The 17,797-nt window shown below is 40.3% G+C and overlaps 1 protein-coding gene across 5 annotated transcripts in view; it reads left to right on the top strand.

The window, feature by feature from the left end:
• Positions 1 to 17,302, top strand: part of OTOF (otoferlin) — a 182,055-nt gene extending 164,753 nt beyond the window's left edge. For 2 of the 5 annotated variants that reach the window (XM_087717421.1, XM_087717419.1), the window contains exons 37-47: positions 1,420 to 1,547; positions 1,916 to 2,086; positions 3,371 to 3,531; positions 4,197 to 4,339; positions 5,733 to 5,821; positions 7,197 to 7,295; positions 10,713 to 10,954; positions 11,370 to 11,548; positions 12,832 to 12,932; positions 13,182 to 13,385; positions 14,497 to 14,618. In XM_087717421.1, coding sequence (XP_087573547.1) covers positions 1,420 to 1,547; positions 1,916 to 2,086; positions 3,371 to 3,531; positions 4,197 to 4,339; positions 5,733 to 5,821; positions 7,197 to 7,295; positions 10,713 to 10,954; positions 11,370 to 11,548; positions 12,832 to 12,932; positions 13,182 to 13,362 — 1,494 coding nt within the window. In that variant the 3' untranslated portion in view covers positions 13,363 to 13,385; positions 14,497 to 14,618. Of the gene's footprint in view, positions 1 to 1,419; positions 1,548 to 1,915; positions 2,087 to 3,370; positions 3,532 to 4,196; positions 4,340 to 5,732; positions 5,822 to 7,196; positions 7,296 to 10,712; positions 10,955 to 11,369; positions 11,549 to 12,831; positions 12,933 to 13,181; positions 13,386 to 14,496 lie in introns of those variants that run through there. The other 3 variants (XM_087717423.1, XM_087717420.1, XM_087717422.1) reach the window with 2 other exon arrangements.
• Positions 17,303 to 17,797: the final 495 nt, after the last annotated feature.

The raw sequence follows: 17,797 nt of genomic DNA, 5'->3' as shown, positions 1-17,797 counted from the left end.
CCAGGGCTGGGTTTCGACCGGTTCGCACCGGTCCCTGCGATCTGGTTGGTCGCCGAACCCGGAAGTAAGTAACTTCCGGGAATGGCGAAGCCCCCCCCCGCGCCCACGCGCGCCCGCACACCCGCGCCCGCCCGCACACCCGCACCCGCTCCTTACCCGGTTTTTTCGAATTCCGCGCTTTCCACGCATGCGCAGAACGCCTGCACGATCCTCCAGGAGCAGCTGGAGCATCGCGCAGACACTAGTATGCGCAAGGACGCCGCATGCGTGCACGCGCGTGCCGCGTGCGTGCGTGAGGACGCCGCCGGCCTCGTTCCAACCGATCCGGTTGGAACGGGGAGAGAAACCCACCCCTGCCCAGCACTCACTTTTTCTAGGCCTCTGACTCCTAACTTCTATACTTTTTGAGAAACTCAAAATACTCCCTCAAACTGGCTAGCCAAAGAGGTAGAAGAACTCCCTATCAGAACTGCTTTGTCCACTTAACACTTGATTTAATTTCTAGATCACCCCAAAACCAAACTGATGTGTAGGGAGTGAAAATGTATTATTAAAGTAGTAACATGAAAAGCAGGAGCAGCAATTATCATGAATAATGAAAACAGCATAACATCACAATAAAAAATAGCAGTAAAACAATTAGGTTTTGAAAACGCTAAATTTAATATGTTTGAGAGACTAAAAATGGTATTTTCATAACACTAAAAGTACTATGTCAGCATCCCAAATACCATGTAGAATCAAATCAGAATCGAAGGCAAAACTATGCTTAAAGTTTCAATTTAATAAAGCAGGCATGTTGGCACATAGCTGTGAGGTCCCAACTCTGGAAGTTACATCAGAATGCCACCCAGTTAAAAGTTCATGATCTTGTCCCCAGACCCACAATCCACCACATGGTCCAATCTCCTTCTTCCACGCTGGCGTCCATGCCCAGCTTCTTCCAGTCAGGCGTGAAAGTGCGGAGACAAAGGATGACCTTGACTTCTAGCAAAGAATGAAAAACAATACATTCCAAAATCCTACTCCTTCTAATCCCTCCTCCCATTGACTATACTTAAAGAAACAGCATAATGAAATAAGGGAAAGTGTGGCAGGCCAAAATTCTAAAAGGAATATAAATGCAGGCCTGACATACTAGGTGAAACTTTCTGGGAAAAGTTCCCTTAGACTCTAAAGGAACTTTTCCCAGAAAGTTTCACCTAGGTTCCTCACATTTTTCCGCTCATCGATCCACAAACATTTATTGTATGAATATAATTAAGTACTTATTTAATAAATACTACAAATAATAACAACAGTAATGGATAGTACCATCAACCCTTGAGGGGTGACATTGTTCACTTTGGGGAGTTCTGCCTTACAGGACCACCACTGAAAAGTCTTTTTATCTTGATTGTTGATTGACTTCCCTTCCAGGCTACTGATTTGCATCCTGCTGACATCAATGGCAAAGCTGACCCTTACGTTGCCATCAAACTGGGAAAGACAGATATCAAAGACAAGGAGAATTACATCTCTAAACAGCTGAACCCAGTCTTTGGAAAGTAAGAGTGAACCTGGTGAACCAGAATGAGTGTTAAATACTACAGGGTTACATGGAAGCCAGTTAAGGCATTTAGATGTTATTTGTGCACTCACAAAAAACAGCAACCAAGATGCTACCACGAAAACCAGGATCACATATGCAATGGCATGGGTTTAATGAATTAACTTTAGTGCAGCCCTGAATTCTCCAAGTTTTAGTTTTCAGTTTTTAGTTCTACTTTTTTTGCTCATTTTAGCCATAAACATAACTCAGGAACAAATTTTCTTCAAAATAGCCAAAGGGTGTCTTTTAGGTTTCTGCATAAGACTCTCCATTTCATGGAAAAGTTGATCCCAATTGCTGTTGTTCCTGTTTCCTCCCATATAGATCCTTTGATATTGAGGCTACATTCCCTATGGAATCCATGTTGACGGTGGCTATTTATGATTGGGATTTGGTGGGCTCAGATGATCTGATTGGTGAGACAAAGATAGATCTGGAGAACCGATATTACAGCAAGCACAGAGCAACATGTGGCATTTCTTGGAACTATGCTCTGTAAGAATTGTTAACCTTCTCATTATTTTAAAATGTTAATAATGTTAAAATAATGTTCTAATGATGCTCCCAAAAGCCAGCCCTTTCTCACTCAAATTATAGATTTATCTTTTAATAAGAAAATACCTAACTCTTTGGAAAGATATAAATCACATCTCTGACTTTCAAACCCGCCTGAGTCTTAGGAAATCTTATCGATCCGACTGCCATGTGAGTTTGAGTATTTTAAGAAACAAACATATAACATTTTTAGGAATAAAGGGAGTTCTTTTCATCAAGTCATACTGTTAGCCATATTAATCCAACACTGACTGCTCATGATAGATAGAAGGGACAGAAAAAAAAATTGTCTAAAATCTAATAGGATTTTGATGCATATAGCCTAATTTAACAGATAAAGCACTTGTTTTCCATGTTGGAGGCATTAGGTCAGTGGTGGGTTGCAAATATTTTTACTATCGGTTCAGGCGCACTCATGTTCAATTCTTCTTCTGCCACCACTACTATCGGTTTAGCCAAACTGGGAGCAACCCACCACTGCATTAGCTGTATCCCCTCTGTCTATCATGTGTAGTCAGCTGAGGTAAGTAGTGTTCAGATGCAAGCGAGAATATCCAGATATAGCACACCTGTTTAAGATGAGGTCTTGGCAGGGGTGAAATCCAGCAGGTTCTGACAGGTTCTTGAGAACCAGTAGCGAAAATTTTGAGTAGTTCGGAGAGCCAGAAAATGCCACCTATGGCTGCCCTCAGAGTGGAGTGGGAATGGTAAGATTTTGCAGTATCATTCCCTTGCCACGCCCACCAAACCACGTCCACCAAGCCACACCCACAGAACCAGTGGTTAAAAAAAAATAATTTCACCACTGGGTCTTGGTCTCATTTGTATAAGAGCTGAGGTGGCACAGTGGTTAAATGCAGCACTGCAGGCTACTTCAGCTGACTGCTAGTTCGGCAGTTCGGCGGTTCAAATCTCACCAGGCTCAGGGTTGAGTCAGCCTTTCATCCTTCCGAGGTGGGTGAAATGAGGACCCAGACTGTGGGGGCGATATGCTGACTCTGTAAACCGCTTAGAGAGGGCTGAAAGCCCTATGAAGTGGTATATAAGTCTAACTGCTATTGCTATTGCTATATCAAAAAATACTTCTAGGGTCATAAATAACACTTCCACTTATTAATACAATCTTATTAAAATAGCATCCTGATTTCAAAAGAGCGTCTGTTAAAGGTGGGATTACAAATTTACAGACCTGAGGACTTGATCTGACAACCTTTCTCCCCACAGACATGGATATAATATGTGGAGAGACCCCCAAAAGCCTACCCAAATCTTATCCAAGCTTTGCAAAGAAGGAAAAATTGATGGTCCCCACTATGGCCCTGGAGGCAGAGTAAAGGTGACCAATCGAGTCTTCACCGGCACCACTGAAGTAGAGGATGAAAATGGTAAGTGCTGAAAATCAAGGCACTTCCATGATGTATGAGTTTACGAAGCATAACCTTGTATTATTTTATAACCAACTTGTGGTATTATACTCTAAAAATATTAACTTTAGAAGTAGAAATAGAATTCAGAATCCTGAGAATCAAAGGTTTATCTTCCAAAAATCAAAAACCTCCCTCTCGTGGCTGTAAAGATGGATTTGGAAATGTCCACAATTATTGGAGAAATGATAAATTGAGAGCGAGACCATGCAGTAGTTTCAGGTATGAAGGAAAGAGATATCCAGGCAACTGTCTGTTACTCACTTTATCTTCTTTCTCCTCTGGGGATTAATAAATAAAATTAAGTTATTCAATATACCAGCAGCATTACACTAATTTATTTAATTTTCAGAAGATGCATGTGAAAACTTTCCATTAATCTTAACCCAAAATTTGGATTAATTTCATTCTACTTGAACCCCATTATTCAAATACAGTTTTGCTAATATAATCCTTTATTGTGGTATATTTAATTGTGTTTGGCTTTCATGGGGTGGTTTGGTTTTTGAACTTGTACCTTGCCCAGCATCTATATGGATGAGGGAGGCATAAATAAATAACAAGACCAACCTTGGTTACATTCTTTCATTGCCTCCGAGTCTTTGCTGTCTTCTCCATGCTTGCAGGTCAGAAAAAGCAGACAGATGAGCATCTGGCACTGACTGTGTTGCACCACTGGGAGGAAATCCCCCGTGTGGGCTGCAAATTAGTGCCTGAGCATGTGGAAACAAGGCCATTGCTGAACCCAGACAAGCCAGGCATTGAGCAGGTACTTTAGCAATATTATTGTCCCCACATACACTGTTCTGTTGGCCCTAGCACATCAATTGTATCTGCATTCTGCTATAACTTCTGTTTGTGCCTTATACTCTTTCTTGTAAAGGCTAAGCATTGCACTGAAGAAGACCCTCTTGGCATAAACTTATGACATTTCTTAATGCCTGTGAGTCTGATCACTTCACTGTTGACACAAGCCTAAGATGTTGTGATGCTCATCATTTAAAGGGAGTTTCTAAAAACTCTTTGGAAAGAGTTTTACCATTATAATCTTTTCTGAGTAGAAGTCCACACTGGTTGTAGAGGAGTCCTTTCTTTCTTTCTTTTTCATTTGTAAATGAAATGTATTGAGTCAATATTAGGAACAGATCCATTAAAACTGTCTCCTTTCATGGGTTTTGGAATTGATCCCAACATAGGACTTGTAAACCTGAACCTAGGAGGAGGGGTACAGTCCTTTTAGATTTAAAGGGGAGCAGTTCTTCATCCTGCATAGCTAACACATTAGAGAAGCTTTATACAAAGCTTGGATAGGAGTTGAAGTTACTCACTTCAGAGCTGTCTTAAAGTGCACTACTATCACCTTTTGGATGGCATAGTTCTTAGTAGCTTTTTCCTTAGAGATACAAAGGACATCATTCTATAGGCTGGAAATGTCTTCAGTCCTTCTTGACACAGTTACTATACCTTCCTGTTCTTTTCATTTTGATGCTGAGAAGTAAAGGAGCTTAGTAACCCTTTAGAATATGGGAGTTGTGGTGTCACATAGCTGTCATGTGACATTTCACAATGTTTTCCCCATTTGTGGAGCTGGGGTGGGCGTGGCCTGCGTGTGTTGCATCCAGCCTTTGGGCTGCCAATTTGACACCCCTGGTTTAAAGAAACAGTTTTCTCAGTGTTAATCAGTTGGGTAGAAGGAGTGTCCACTGTTTAGCTCATTAGTGTACTAATATGTCAACTGTTCAGTGGCAAGAAGGTGGGAATTAGGAGTGTGAACTTGGTTACTGGTAACAAGTTTCTCCGAAAGAACACATGTGTTCCATGAGCCACCAGTTGATTGAATAGATTGGTAGAATATGAGTGAATTACTTATTAGAGCCTCTATGTTCTGAAACAATGTATCTCTGAATGCTAATTGCTGGACCTAGAAAGCAATAAAGGAGGGATGTTCCCTTTGAATTCAGCTTATGTACTTCAAAGAACTGCCCCACTGTTCTTAATTCAAAATGAATCACCTGGCTAATCGCATGTTTATAAAATATTGGGATGAATAGAGGTTTATAATAGATAAGATAAACAAAGAAGCACTGAAAATGGAATCCAGTGGTATGAAGTTAAACCTGGGGGCATCAGGAACCAATAACTGGGTCTTTCCAATGTTGCAGGGACGGCTGGAGTTATGGGTGGACATGTTCCCGATGGACATGCCGGCACCAGGCCCTGCCATTGACATCTCACCAAGGAAACCAAAGAAGTAATGCCTTGCCCTAGTTTGGGTGAGGGGGGGTGGGATTCTACTTGGGAAGCCCTAAGTTTGATGGGGTCAGTGCATGCTGGAAAAACAAGACATCTTCCAATGTGGAAAAGGATGAGTAATGTATGACTGGAACTGAGAAATAGGAGAGAGAGGAGAGATAATTAATCATCAATGTTTTTGTATATAATTGAATGGATGGGGAAAATATGTTTATAGCATTTTTAAAAACTGATTCTGCAGGAATCATTTGGATGCATCTGGGAAGAGATGCATTTCCGAGGAAAAGATGAATTTGGTTTAAGGAATTGCCGCAAGAATCCCTGCCTATAACTCAAAGCACTGCTTTGAATTCAGCTGTGAGGTTCTGCACAGTCTTTGGAGATGACTTTTCTGATGGAACAAGACAGATTAATTGTCATGCTTCACATGTATGATTTCAGCCTTTTCTACTATCCATTAAAGTGGCTCCAATGTTTGCTCAAACTTCCTCCTGAGCCAGAAAAAAAAAGAATTTAATGCTTTTAAGGCGACTCTTAAGTAGCCACAATTTTATTTCACTTGGTGCAGAAAGCTAAACATGGTCACTGATTCATGAATTGCATTTGATTCATGAATTGCAAATGAATAAACAATTTATTCTAAATGTTTTAGAATATGTGTGTTTACACACACACACGCGCACACACACACACACACACACAGAACATTGTTATTACTAAAATATGAGAAAGGTAAGATGATCATGTACTCCTATATCTTTCTGACAGTCTCATCTTAGATTGTTACATGAAAGTTACCTCTGTACAGATTAATAAGGAACCAGTGTAAGTAAGAAGGACTTTTTTTCCCAGATGCCCACCTTAAACTTCGATGGGAAATTACACTGTTTTGGAACAACATCTCAAAAACAAAATGGATTGGGTCAAGGCATGGGGACTTTGAACCTTACCATGTTAGAGCCTGGTTTATGGACAAAATCAATAGGATGTTATTTAGTCCCCACCCTATTCTGACTAACGCAAGCTTATTTAATAGCAAACACTCTATGTTGCCAAACATATACTGGCCTGTTCTTAGTCACTAAAAGCAAAGGAATTCTGCTGTCTCTTTGGAGAAGCAGGGGGCGAACATCACTTTGAATTTGAAGAGTCCCATGGATACTTTTCAACTCCAGTTACAAGTCTAAAACAACTGAAGAGGAAACTAATCAAGCCCAAGAGATAATGTTTTTGTTCAAGCAACTCAAATCTTCCTGGGTGGGGGTGGATGTCGTAAACGTATATGCACGTTATTTTTATTGGCAACTTTATACCCTCAAGATCCACCTCCATCCTTCCTCTCACCCCTCTCTCCCTTCCTTCCTTCTTGTCAGATATGAACTTAGAGTAATAATCTGGAACACTGATGAGGTAGTCCTGGAGGATGATGATTACTTCACTGGCGAGAAATCCAGTGACATTTTTGTCCGGGGGTATGTACATGCGGCCCCTCAAGGCCAGCTGGGTATTCTGTGTGTGAGCTTTCTGTGATTTTGGTGCCGCTTGGCTCTCAGGTCTCTGCAGAAAATGGCTGATTGTTTCCTAGGCAAAGCATCTGCTCTGTGCAGGCAGTAGTAATGGATACTTTGCTTCCTGCCCCTTTCTTCTGTTCTGTGTTGTTTTTGTTCTTGTGTGCCACTGTCTGCTGTGCGTGATAGCTAGGTGTGAGCTTTTGGCAATTCCTGAGAACATCAGTGAGGTTCTCCTGAAGGTGATGAAGTCAGTCATGGTAAGGAGTCATTGACCAAGACTTACTGCTCAGCCCATCCAAGAGGCAGAACTATTCGAGCAAGAAAAAGCACAGAGGTGTTTACTTTTGATCTTTTGTAACTCCTGTGGTAGACGTACTACCATTTACATCTGCCTAGTGTACCTTCCTAGTTTTCCATAAAGAATTCCATAAAGCTCCATCAGCTCTACCAATACTTTCCCATAAAGTAGGGAAGTACAAATATTGGTAGAGCCAAAGAACTGCTTTCAATGCAATTTCCCCTAGCAAAATAAAGTCTGTGGTGAACTAAGAGCATTCTGGACCATCTAAAGGTATTTTTGCTGTTTTGATTTATTTTGTTTCCCATCTATTAATAGTCTCTTTACAAAGTATTATTTCATATGTCCAACTACATTATGTGCACACTTAAAAATGTGAACAAGTGTTGGAAAATCTGTGCATCACAGAGTAAAAAATGAAACCGTCTGGTGGTCTCTAAGTAAGGAACCCTTGAGTTATTTTATTAGGTGCATGCCAATCCATCTTATGTGACATAGGAGCTGTAATATAGTTTCACTGGTTTGACCAGAATACTGTTGAACACATGATATATTGAGTAGAAGGAAAACAATGAATCTCATAATGATAAAGCAACCAGTGACTTATACAGAAAAGAAAACAATTGGACATCATTTTGATATATAGCCCCCGTCTTCTCTTTATGGATCATCAAGAGGGACATTTTCATTCATATATGTGTGGAACTGTCAGTGCTCCAGTGCACATGCACATTCACTCATATTTAAGCCAGCATGGAAGTCTGGAAGCAGAATTCCTTGCAAGCCAGGATCTACAATAAGGAATCTAATCAAAGAGATGTCAAAGAGGAGGAAGGGAGAAGCCTAGAAGAAGTATGAGATCTGTCTGATAAGCTAATGTCAGTGAGACAAACAATCCTGGAATAGATTGATCATTAGTTTCAACTGCGATGAGACATCTTCATAGGAAAAGACAAGTGATCAGAAACATCTAAAACAAAAGTAAAAAAATGAAGTGGGCATATCTAGATGTTTCTGTTAGCTAAGCAAATGGCTTAGTATAAACTGTTCTGCAGAAGAATATCTAAGTAACTCAGAAGCAACTCATGGGCTGATCCTAGAGGGAGAAGATCCTGGTCTCTTTTTCCTTGACCTTTCTTATGGTAGAGGCACCAGAATGAGAAGATTTTGACTCTTAGTCTTAGGTGGTTCTAAAAAGGACAAATAAAAAAAACAAAACAGGAATGGGTTATGTACTCAATCCTATTTAGAGTGTTTTTTCTACTTAAAAAATAGTCCGCTTAGTAATTTTGGATTTTCTCTTCCATATTTGCACAGTCCAATGAACTGTGGTCTCCAGACATTGGAATAATAAAAAAAAGCCCAGTCACCTGTTGTACAACAGAACAGTTTGAAGATTTCTGCTGCTGGGATTCATGATGGTGCAGTGATTTGATTGTTAGAGGGCAGGGGCACCACATGCCTTCCATTCAAGATACAGCCTAACATTTCACAGATATAGTTTTACACCTTCCCAGTTAGATGAGCTTCTGCCAAACAACCCAGTCTAAGATAAATAACACACACACACACACACACACACACACACACACACACACACGTAAAGGGTGATTTTCTTCTTTCAGACTGAATGTGGAGTGTTCCTGCCTTTCTGCATGCTTTGGGAAATCGAAGTGGTAGTGTGGGTGTTCTGCTTTTTGTGAACCACAATTCTCAGTCAAGAGGCAGAAGCCTGGCTTGGCAAGGAGATTGTGTGGATGGGAGCATTGAACAAGGATGGCTTGCTTCTCTATTGCATGCTCTGGAGGATGGGAAGCGCATTTTGGACAATCATTTGGGGACATGTCAGGCAAAGCGTTTCATTTGAGCAGAAATAATCTCATCCCAATGGAACAATCAACCTCACAGAGCACATGGTCTGTTTTCAGCTGTATCAAGCAGAATCATGCAAATGCTCAGCATGAAACTCCTGGGGAAATCTATGAAATAATTTGACAGAATTTCCTGATATTTGACTGTCATTTCTGAAAACCATCATAAACTCAACATTGGTTATAAAGGCAATATTTCAAGGCTAAAGCTGAAAAATGACTATTTTTAGTGTCCAAGAATTTATTAGGAGGTTCAGAGGGTTGTTTGTATTGGAAGGCAAGGTTGTTTCATAATTAAAATATAACACTTCTGGAATCCCCAAATGAATGTTGTTCCTTGAATTCCAATGAGAAATGTTCTTGACATGTGCCATGACAGGCAACTCGAGAGAAAGAAAAATTATAGAAAATACAGTACTTCCTTTCTATCTCCATTCTCTGCTTAAGAAAACAATTCCAAATTCTGTAGAATAGGTATGAATTCTACTTAAAATATAAAAGTTCACTTTAACATTAAGCAATGGAGTGATGTTGTGAAATAACAATTTTACTGCCTTCATTCAGAGTTATCTCTGGGTCACTTGGACTTCTGAAGTTCATGACTGATGCATTTTGAGGTCTTTGCCTCTACTTTTTGTCACTTGCAACACAGAGTGACACTCAGGGAGAAGACTTTTAAATCCAATATTCCTCAGTCTGTTTCGTCTCTGTGAGATAGGTGAAATCAGGAAACAGATACTTCAGAGATTACAGGAATGCCACTCTATTGTTGAAGGGTATAACAACAGAATCTTAGAATCTTCCGTATTTCTTACTTACACTTTCCATTTAATCATGGTTATGATTTTTTTCTCCCTTTGTGGCTCACCTGTTCTTTCACTAAAGTTACATCTATATTCCACTGGTTCCTTTTAAAAGTATTTGGTTTGCATTAGTCATTGACCATTATCATTCTGGCTGTGGATGATGGGACTTGAAGTCCAACCCATAGAGAAGGTACTAAATTGGAGATAGATTCACTCCACATCCTCATGCTCTCCTCCGTCTCCCTGCAAGCAAAGCTCTCCATCTTCCCAAACTATATATTGCCATCCCTCTACACTGCTGATTGAGTTGACCCAGAATGAACTCAATCATTCAATGGGTTCCCTTCCCCCCCCCCAATCTCATCCTTTCTTCTGATCAACTTCCTTGCTTTTGTTCATGCAGGTGGTTGAAGGGCCAGCAAGAAGACAAACAGGATACTGATGTCCACTACCACTCACTGACAGGAGAGGGCAATTTCAACTGGCGCTACATCTTTCCTTTCGACTACCTTGCAGCTGAAGAAAAGATTGTTATTTCTAAGAAAGAGTCTATGTTCTCCTGGGATGAAACTGAATACAAGATTCCAGCCCGACTCACATTACAAGTGTGGGATGCTGATCATTTTTCTGCTGATGACTTCCTTGGTATGTCGGAGGCCTTGATTGCTGATCAGATTTAACTTCTGGAAGGCAGATGTTCCCTGGATCAGAAATACAACTGGAACTGAAGATGGGCTGGCATAGGGGTTGATGGATAATCCTCTCAGGAATAAGTAATAAGCAGAATTTTAGACTGTGGGGCTGTCATCAGTAGTTTATTTTATCAAACTTGCACCAATTAAAATGAAGATGACATACGTTAATCTGAAACTCATTAATTTTAGCATTTTGGAATGTTCCTTTAAAAGTAGAAGTTGGTCTTATAAATCATGCTCCTTTTCAACTTAAAAGTTGAGCCAAAGAAACAGAAAATTATAATATTCTGATTTATCTCCAGCAGTCCTTGTCTCACAGCTAAGGGAATCTTCAATATTCTTCCCTTCTCTTCATACTCCCATAGGAGGCATTGAGGTTGACTTGAACCGCTTCCCGCGTGGTGCTAAGACAGCCAAGCAGTGCAGCATGGAGATGGGAACTGGTGAAATAGAGGTGCCCATGATCTCGATCTTCAAGCAGAAGAGGGTGAAGGGCTGGTGGCCCTTTTTGGCTCGAAATGAGAATGATGAAATGGAGATGACGGTAATGTTGATGTGGGAGACCTGGCATTGCTGTTTAAAGGAGAGAGAGAGAGACGGGAAAACCTAGAGCCAAGACAATTGGGAAAAGATTATTCTAGATTGTAGGAGTGAAAGGGAAAGTCCCTAGAGAGGCCCAGAGAAACGATAAGAAATTATGAGATGAGCAATAGCTCACAAGTAAGGACAACTCACACAAGATAAGATGAAGGAATAGGTTGTGTGACTTTATAAGAATAGCTCAGTGCTTCCTTCCAATTCTTCATGTTAATGGGTAGGTGTTAGGGATGAATATGGTAGAGAGATGAGCTTGCTGGAGACATACATACTCTATTACCAAATCAACATAGGGTAAAATATCTTAAGTCCACAATAGGCAGATAGCATTTGTAAGTAGCTCAGACATTCAGAGAAATATAAGAAAGGGGAGGAGGTGCATAGTAAGACTTGCAAGATTTGATGTCAGTGCTACCAGGTAGACTAAATCAAGACATAATCTCCACAGGAAGGATAAAAATAATTTTATTGAGATGGGCTACATTACGTCATTGTGCTGTACCTCTTCCCCTTTCTGTTATTGTATTTCTGTGATTATATATGATATATTATATTATATTTCTGTAAATTAGGAAGGTGTCTGAGCCATTTATGAAGGCTATCATAACAACCATGGTGGAGTAGTGGTTAAATGTAATACCTCAGGCTACTCCTGCTGACTGCCAGCTGCCAACGGTTCAGTAGTTCGATTCTCACTGGCTCATGGTTGATTCAGCCTTCCATCCTAAACTGAAGATGCAGATTGATGGGGAAAACATGCTGACACTGTAAACCACTTAAGAGAGGGCTGTAAAGCACTGTGAAACAGTATTTAAGTCTAAGTGATATTGCTATCTTTTGGTTGTGGATTTAAGAGATGTTGCTTTAGTAATAGAGCTAGGATATTTTAACAACGTGGGGTGTGCCCCAACTCTCCTATCATTTTGTAAGGGCCTAAAGACAGCTTGGGAACAGAGCAATGGAGGTGGTTGATTAATAACAGATCTCACCTTCCCTCCCACTCTACATGTATCCCACCGCATGTATCTTTGATTTTAATGCTTGCTTTTATAAAAGTAACAATAAATAAATATTTCCATCAAGATCATTTCCATACTCTCTACAAAGGTCTATACAATGTCCTTCTTTATCACACACAAAAAATTCACCTGTATCTTTATCTTATCAAAAAAATGTAGCCTTGTTCATTCTGAAGGTAACCCTCTCTGTGATCTTTTGATCCTTCTGCAGGGTAAAGTGGAAGCTGAGCTTCATTTATTGACAGCTGAGGAAGCTGAGAAATGTCCAGCTGGATTGGCTCGTAATGAGCCAGACCCATTGGAAAAACCCAAGTGAGTGCATGGGAAAGGATGATGGGAGCAAGGATATCCAAGCAGGCTGATACCCTGTATCCTGTGTGGATACTGAATTGGGGAGGCCATGGGAAAGTTTATAAACACACGGTACTATGGCAGAAAGCAAAATTAGACTGCCTCTACTGTCATCACCCGTCCTTCCCCATGACTCCATTCAGTTGTTCTGTCTTTCTCTTACTTGTGTGTTTTTGGCCTCTCTCTTCTCGTTGCCCCACCCTGCCCTAGCCGCCCAGATACCAGCTTCATCTGGTTCCTGAACCCTCTCAAGTCCATCCGCTACTTTATCTGGCATACCTATCGTTGGCTTCTGCTGAAAATCCTTCTCCTCGTTCTCTTGCTCCTTATGATTGGCCTCTTCCTTTACTCTATGCCTGGCTATCTGGTCAAGAAACTTCTCGGGGCCTGAGTAGGCTTCCTTCTTTGCCCAGGGTATTTCTGTTTTTCCACCTATTCGTGCTTACAGTATCATTTTAATGCCACAATAAGTCCATTGTAAATGTAGGCTAGCTGAAGTGAGGATAGTAGATAGCTTGCAAATTATAATACTGCCATTCCCCAAGGTAGAATGAGCCTCGGTAGCGCAGTGGTTAGAGGGCAGTACTGCAGGCTACTTCTGCTGCTTGCTGGCTGCCTGCAATTTGGTAGTTCAAATCCCACCAGGCTCAAGGTTAACTCAGCCTTCTATCCTTCCGAGGTGAGTAAAATGAGGACCCAGATTGTTGGGGGCAATATACTGACTCTGTAAACTGCTTAGAGAGGGCTGTAAAGCACTGTAAAGTAGTATATAAGTCTAAGTGCTTTTGCTATTACTAGAATGCATGTTCTTCTATCCAAAAGTGTAAGGGTTTGCTAATGTTATTGATTGAGTGGTTTGACACGTTCAGAGATAGTTTTCTTGATGATTGTATCAGATTCTTGCAGAATGGAATTAGGCTTGAACACAAGCCATGCAATTAAACATTCAAGTCCTAAACATCGAAGAAAAAAAATTCTTGGTGAGGAGAAAATTCAGAAAACCTCTAGCTCACAAAAATCCCTCCAAAACCTGAGGAGTAGCCCATTACACTCTTCCAAATGGCTGACCCTTGTGTTATGAAAATTGCATCCCAACAGCCTGTCAAGGATTTATGGATGACAAGCTGCTTTACTGGGGCTTCTGAAGCAAGATTGCAAAAGATAAAACCTTTTTTGTTAGCTTGGCATTAATGACTAGTAGCCACCAAGGTCTGGATAGCTTTAAAACCCTTGTATCTTACCTTTACTGAGACAAAGGGATTTGTCAAGTATCTGGTGGGTGATGTTGTTGTTGTGTTTGATTTAGCATCTCATCAAGAATTTTTTGTGTCATCAGGCCAACAATAGGATAAACGAGAAGGTGCCAAATCTTGCTTATTTTGGTAGCTTTGATATATTTAAAGAAACAATTTGCTATTGAACAGTGGGTATTCTTGGGATGGTAAGTTGTAGACAAAAGTTGAATGAATCATCTCAAAGAACAATTATCCCCATTAATCTTAGATATTTTCTTTTTCCTTTTCAGCCGTCCAGACACATCCTTCATCTGGTTCCTGAACCCACTCAAGTCTATCAGATACCTCATTTGTACCCGTTACAAATGGCTCATTATCAAGATTGTCCTGGCTCTTCTACTTCTCATCATGGTGGCCCTTTTCCTTTACTCCATGCCTGGTTATATGGTCAAGAAGCTTCTGGGAGCATGAGACAGCTGCCCTATTCTCCCATTTCTGACCTGATTGTCAGAAATAGCCTTTCATTTCTGTTTCGTAGTTTCCTTGTGTATTTTTGGATCTTTTCCTTTTTTTAAAAATTGAGAATTGCTTTATTGTTGCTTTATGACTTCAAAAAGGAAGAGTGTCCTCCCTCCCAAGGTTCACTGTAAGTTCTTTTCAGAACTGTCCTTCAGTCTCTTCAACAACCTAATGCCTCCCCTCTCACATTTATTTGTTGTTACCTCAATTTCAGTGTCCTCCACGTACGAATTAATCTTAAATGGAATTACCTTGACAACCAGGATTCCATTTTGTGTGGATTGCATTTATCCCACTCCTTCTGGGTTTTTTTTAAATTGTTTTCTTCCTTTGCTGATATCACAAAGTGTATCTCCCCCAAAAGCTGAAATTTCAACGCATTTCTGTTCATATTATATTTGGAGTGATCAGCTACTTAAGAAATCTTGGCATATTTTCTTGGAATCTGATGCTGCAGTTTTCCCTGACTAAGAAAAGAGTCTGTCCCCTGCTTCCCTGACAGTGTAACAGTTTATTGCAGTGGAAAATATGAAGGCTTGCCCTTCCAAGGTTTTGCACGAACATAACTGGCAACTTCTTAGCTTCAGACAACAAAAGAAGATAAGCCGTCATTTTGTTTTGTTGGAGTGTGTAATGTAGTGTCAAAAATGTGAACTGCAACTGCCCCAAGATATGAGTTCAGTTCATAGGCAAATTATTATTTTCCTCATTTTAGTTCCTTCTTTGCAATTTGTTGTGAGGTGCACATTATACTGAAATAAACTAAAATTGACACACTTCAAAACCTAATTATTAAATAAAAAGAGCAGGCAATTCTTGCTCAATCTTGAAACATTCAATGCTTTAAAAACATCCTGGAATCATTACAGAAATATTGCTTGGATATGCACCTGTGAACACAATTATACTCCATTAATGCAACTGGGAAATAAAAGAATTTTCATTTTTTTAAGATGACCACTATAATGGGATTGGTTGTGTTCCTTGGACAGGTTTTTTTTTATATTTTCCAATTGGAAGAACTGACAAATTCAGCTTTGTAGAACATTGTGGAAAGGCAATGTTTCATAGAAGGCCAAGAAGTTCTTTTGAACTTTTAATTATCACGTAGAAAGCTGGTAAACAGCTGCTTTTTATGGTATGTGATTCAACAGGAAGTAGGATCAGCTGCTGAAACAAGTAACCATCAGAATAAGAAGTGTGGTAGGGTTGGGGAACACATTATAATGCTGTTTCCTTTTTAATGGAAAATTATATCATAAGTATGGGTCTGATGGTAAAGCCCTCTACACTGGATGAGAGCAGGAAAGATGGAATGAAATATCCAGCTTGACCTATTAAACTCAGATTATGCTGTGGGAATGTAGGCAATGCCAAGTGATACTGAAGGAAATCTAACATGGCCAGTTGATGCTATTATCATTTCCCAAAACTGGGTATCTCTTCAAAGCCCATACATATTTAGTTCAATCTATCCTCCCATGCACATTCAGTCCTCTCCAACAGAGAGGACCATTTAAAAGCATCTTTCTTAATTCAACGGTCCAGTGCTCTTAAACATCATCTCTTTAACATGAACACATTAAGATGCTGTTCATCTTATTCTCATTCTACCTGTTTCTTAACCTACTGTCCCTGCTAAGAGTTGGTACCCAAATGTTGGTACCATTATGGCACCAAAAAGCTGAATGGTGTGTTGTGAGTGATGGTACAAATTTTGTCACTTTGTACTTGCATCATGCACTGGAGGGTGCAGGCTGTGATGTCACGACACATATTTTATCACATGCTACCCTGCCTCCCTCACCCATGCCTGGTACCTAGGAGACATAATGTGTATGTCAAGTGTGGATGTGGACTTTACATCACTAACACATTTTCTTGCAAGCCAGTTGCAGAAGCATGCAAGGAGGGAGGGAGGGTAGCTACAACTCCTTCTAGTTTTAAATGATAATAATTGTTTCTGTTAGACTTACGTTATGAATCAGATACCTCTCCCAAACATCTGCTCGATAAGCAAGTCTACCATGCTATAGTATCATAAGGCAAAGGTCCCCAACCTTTTTGGCACCATGGACTGATTTTGTGGAAGACAATTTTCCCACAGACCGGAGGGAGAAGGGATGGTTTCGGTTTCACTCACCGCTCACCTCCAGCTGTGCAGCCTGGTTCCTAACAGGACACAGACCGGTACTCACCCATGGCCCGAAGCTTTGGGACCCCTGACATAAGGGACCTGCAATAGTTAAAACAAGCAAAAAATCTGCCTCGCCAGGAGGCAAAGATAACTTACAAGTTGGAAGGAGATGTGATATCCTAAGCGTTAACTGACCAGATTTCTAGGAAAAAAGAAACATAGCACAATTGCACTGCCTTTTTGCTGTTCTCCTTCACAGCGTAGCACAAAGTGAAGTTTCTGTATTTCATGCTTATTATTTCCTGGGTTGTGTGAAAACTATTGCTTTTATTTCCTTACAGTTGTGGGGTGGGGTCTGATATTGGTAGGGGTATTTTTCTGTGCGCTGTTAATATAGTATCTCTGGATCAAGAGAAAATCTGTACATTCTTTAATAAAAATGGATCCCTGAAAGCAACAGACTCCTGTGTGTAATAACTGCATAGGGGAGACGCCGGGGAAAGCCGCCATGTTCCTCAAAATAGAAAACTATATCTACAGTCTACATCAGAAAAGCAGTTCTCAATTAAGGATCCCACTTTTCCTTTACAATATCTTGTGATCCTGGTCATGATAGTCTTAAAATGTACCTGCAAGCTTCTAAAGATGGCAGACCATCTTTAGGAAAGCAATGACACTCTTCCTTCTTTTATGTGAACTAGAATGTTCTGGAAATGCTCAGTTGAGTTTCTTCCCAAGAACATCTTTGCCTTGTAAGCACATTCTGTGCTCTCTTACAATATGATTTCCAGACACTTGGTCTTCCTCTTAGTGTTTTAATAGTCTATCTTGAAATCTGCCACATGTCTGCACATTGCTATTATTTATAGGCTGTAAAGCACTGGGTTGTGACAACACATTTTCCACACACTAATAATCATGGTGGAACGAAGGAT

Source organism: Thamnophis sirtalis, unplaced genomic scaffold (genome assembly GCF_051295495.1).
Source record: "Thamnophis sirtalis isolate CommonGarterSnake01/CBP01778 unplaced genomic scaffold, rThaSir2_p1.2 scaffold_6, whole genome shotgun sequence".
Taxonomy (NCBI): domain Eukaryota; kingdom Metazoa; phylum Chordata; class Lepidosauria; order Squamata; family Natricidae; genus Thamnophis; species Thamnophis sirtalis.
Note: the sequence above shows the minus strand (reverse complement) of the source record. Positions and strands in the feature narration are given on the sequence as shown.